The 2,162-nt window shown below is 35.8% G+C and overlaps 1 protein-coding gene across 1 annotated transcript in view; it reads right to left on the bottom strand.

Moving 5' to 3' along the window:
• The window catches only part of KIF18A (kinesin family member 18A), a 69,460-nt gene extending 68,423 nt beyond the window's left edge, over positions 1-1,037 (bottom strand). The window contains exon 1 of the mRNA XM_008054784.1: positions 665-1,037. Within this exon, the coding sequence (XP_008052975.1) occupies positions 665-992 (328 nt within the window). The 5' untranslated portion in view covers positions 993-1,037. The remainder of the gene's footprint in view (positions 1-664) is intronic.
• Between the last annotated feature and the right edge of the window lie 1,125 nt (positions 1,038-2,162).

Here is a 2,162-nt window from a genome sequence, read left to right as displayed (position 1 = left end):
TTTTTGATTTATTGTAGAGATGAGGTCTCGCTGCCCAGGCGGGTCTCGAACCCGCGGGCTCAGGCAATCCACTCACCTCAGCCTCCCAAAGGAGCGGGATTACAGGCTGAGCCACCAAGCCGGGCCTACATGGCCTTTTTGAAAAGCAGATTCCTACAGCCTCTCTAAAACACTAGAATGCTAAAGATGGGCTAAATGAAATAGCACAAAATGTTTAATTAATATGGGATTTTAACATCTCGTTTCAATGTGTCATAAAGAAAAATGTGCCACAAAAAAATTGCCAAGTGTTCAGAACTGTCTGGTTATTCCCCCTAGGGATAGATCATTGTGTAGGTAAGCAGTGGGAAAAATTACAAATACAAATTATGAAAAATCTGATAGCAATTGCATATTAATAATATGGGAAATTTCAAGAACTAACTGCATATAGGGACCACAGTAAGAACTTGGAAGATTCACAAATAAGACATAAGCTACATATAATGACTACATTTCCAAGAAAGTCTACATTTACAGTTTAAGTCTACTGAACTTCTTCAGAATTTTTAGCATACAAGTACCTTAAATTTGATGATATTTAAAGAAAGGGTCAGGTAGATGTCTCTCCTAACATAAAACTGAAGTCATATGAAGAAATTAAATCCCAAGTTGAAAAAATTACCTGTGCAATTATATCCATTCAAAAAACTACGAAGAATTGGCTTAGTAGTGTGTTCAAAAACATCCACCTGAGTTGAAGTTTCATCAAAAACAGTGTCAAATACAAATTTCAGGTCTTTATTTTCTCTTTTTAGAATATTTCGGTTTGTAGTTCTCTTTCCATGGAAAAAGCTGACTTCTTTTTGTTTGGGATCAAAAACTAGGATATGTTTATCAACAACATGAACCACTTTATGGAATCCAGCTGTCTTTTCTTTTGTGTTTTCAGGACGTACACGAACAACGACTTTTATGTGGTGACACAGGTCTTCCTCAGTGACAGACATCATTGATTATTCTGATTCCTGTTTAAATGCTTGAACATTCATCTTGATTAAAAAGAAAAATAAAGTTTTATATTAGTCTTACCTTTATGCAAAATAAGTAACATGTAGTATTCATTTAAAAAAGATGTTAACTCTGCACCACTCACAGCTGGTAAATGTTATTGGGGGAAATATATATGTGTATGTGTGTGTGTGTTTGTGTGTGTGTGTATAAAATTATGCATGTGTGAGCACACACACACACATACACACACATACCCACACATGTACATGCACTTAAACACCCTAAAACAAAAAAAGGCACACAAATACACAAAACCATGACAAAAATCTTTTTATATGAAATATTATAAGTCCCTGGGCTGCAGCTTAAACTCAAATATTACAGCTGAAGGATACATAATTGCAGCTATGCTACACAGAAACTCAGCTTTGATTTTCACAAGGGTTCTGGCATGATTTTACCTTGGATCATGAGAATGCATAGGAAAGGACCCCTCAGACTCAAATCAAGGTAATGATGGGAGAGCCTCAGCGTGTGGACTATTTTTAGTAAAAATTATTTTGGCAGTAGAAAGCAAGACATCCAGGCTGGTCTCTACCTGTATCTCAAAGACCCACAGAGTTAAAAATAGTTAGTTCCAAGGATGCACCAACTAGCTAGCTCCGGTATGAAGGTGACAGAGGTGACATATACTCCTTGTTGTATTCAGAGATCCCAGATCCCAGTCTCTGTTAATGATAGGCAAATTTAAATAATCAATAAGACCAGGATTAAAAAATATGGTCTGTCCTTATGACTGCATTACATGAAAAGAGGAAAAGCAAACAAACTAACAAAGATGAATTTTGAATTCTCAACTACCCAGAAAATAATATAGAATCTAAAAGTTAAAACCAAAAAAAACTACAAAACAAAACAAACACTGCAGAACAACAACATTTGATTAAGGATTTGAAGGAGGTGAGGTAGTTAGTATGATCCAGCAATCCAACTTCTGGGTATACATTGAAAGGAACTAAAATCAGTATGTTGAGAAGATGTCTGCATTTCCATGTACACTACAACATTATCTGCAGTAGCCAAGATATGGAAACAATGCGAGTGCCCAACAACAGATGAGAAAATGGAAACAATGTGGTATATACAGCGGAATACAATTCAGCTTTAAC

The sequence above is a fragment of the Carlito syrichta genome, unplaced genomic scaffold (assembly GCF_000164805.1).
Source record: "Carlito syrichta isolate Samal-C Ts95f unplaced genomic scaffold, Tarsius_syrichta-2.0.1 Scaffold301283, whole genome shotgun sequence".
Classification (NCBI taxonomy): domain Eukaryota; kingdom Metazoa; phylum Chordata; class Mammalia; order Primates; family Tarsiidae; genus Carlito; species Carlito syrichta.
Note: the sequence above shows the minus strand (reverse complement) of the source record. Positions and strands in the feature narration are given on the sequence as shown.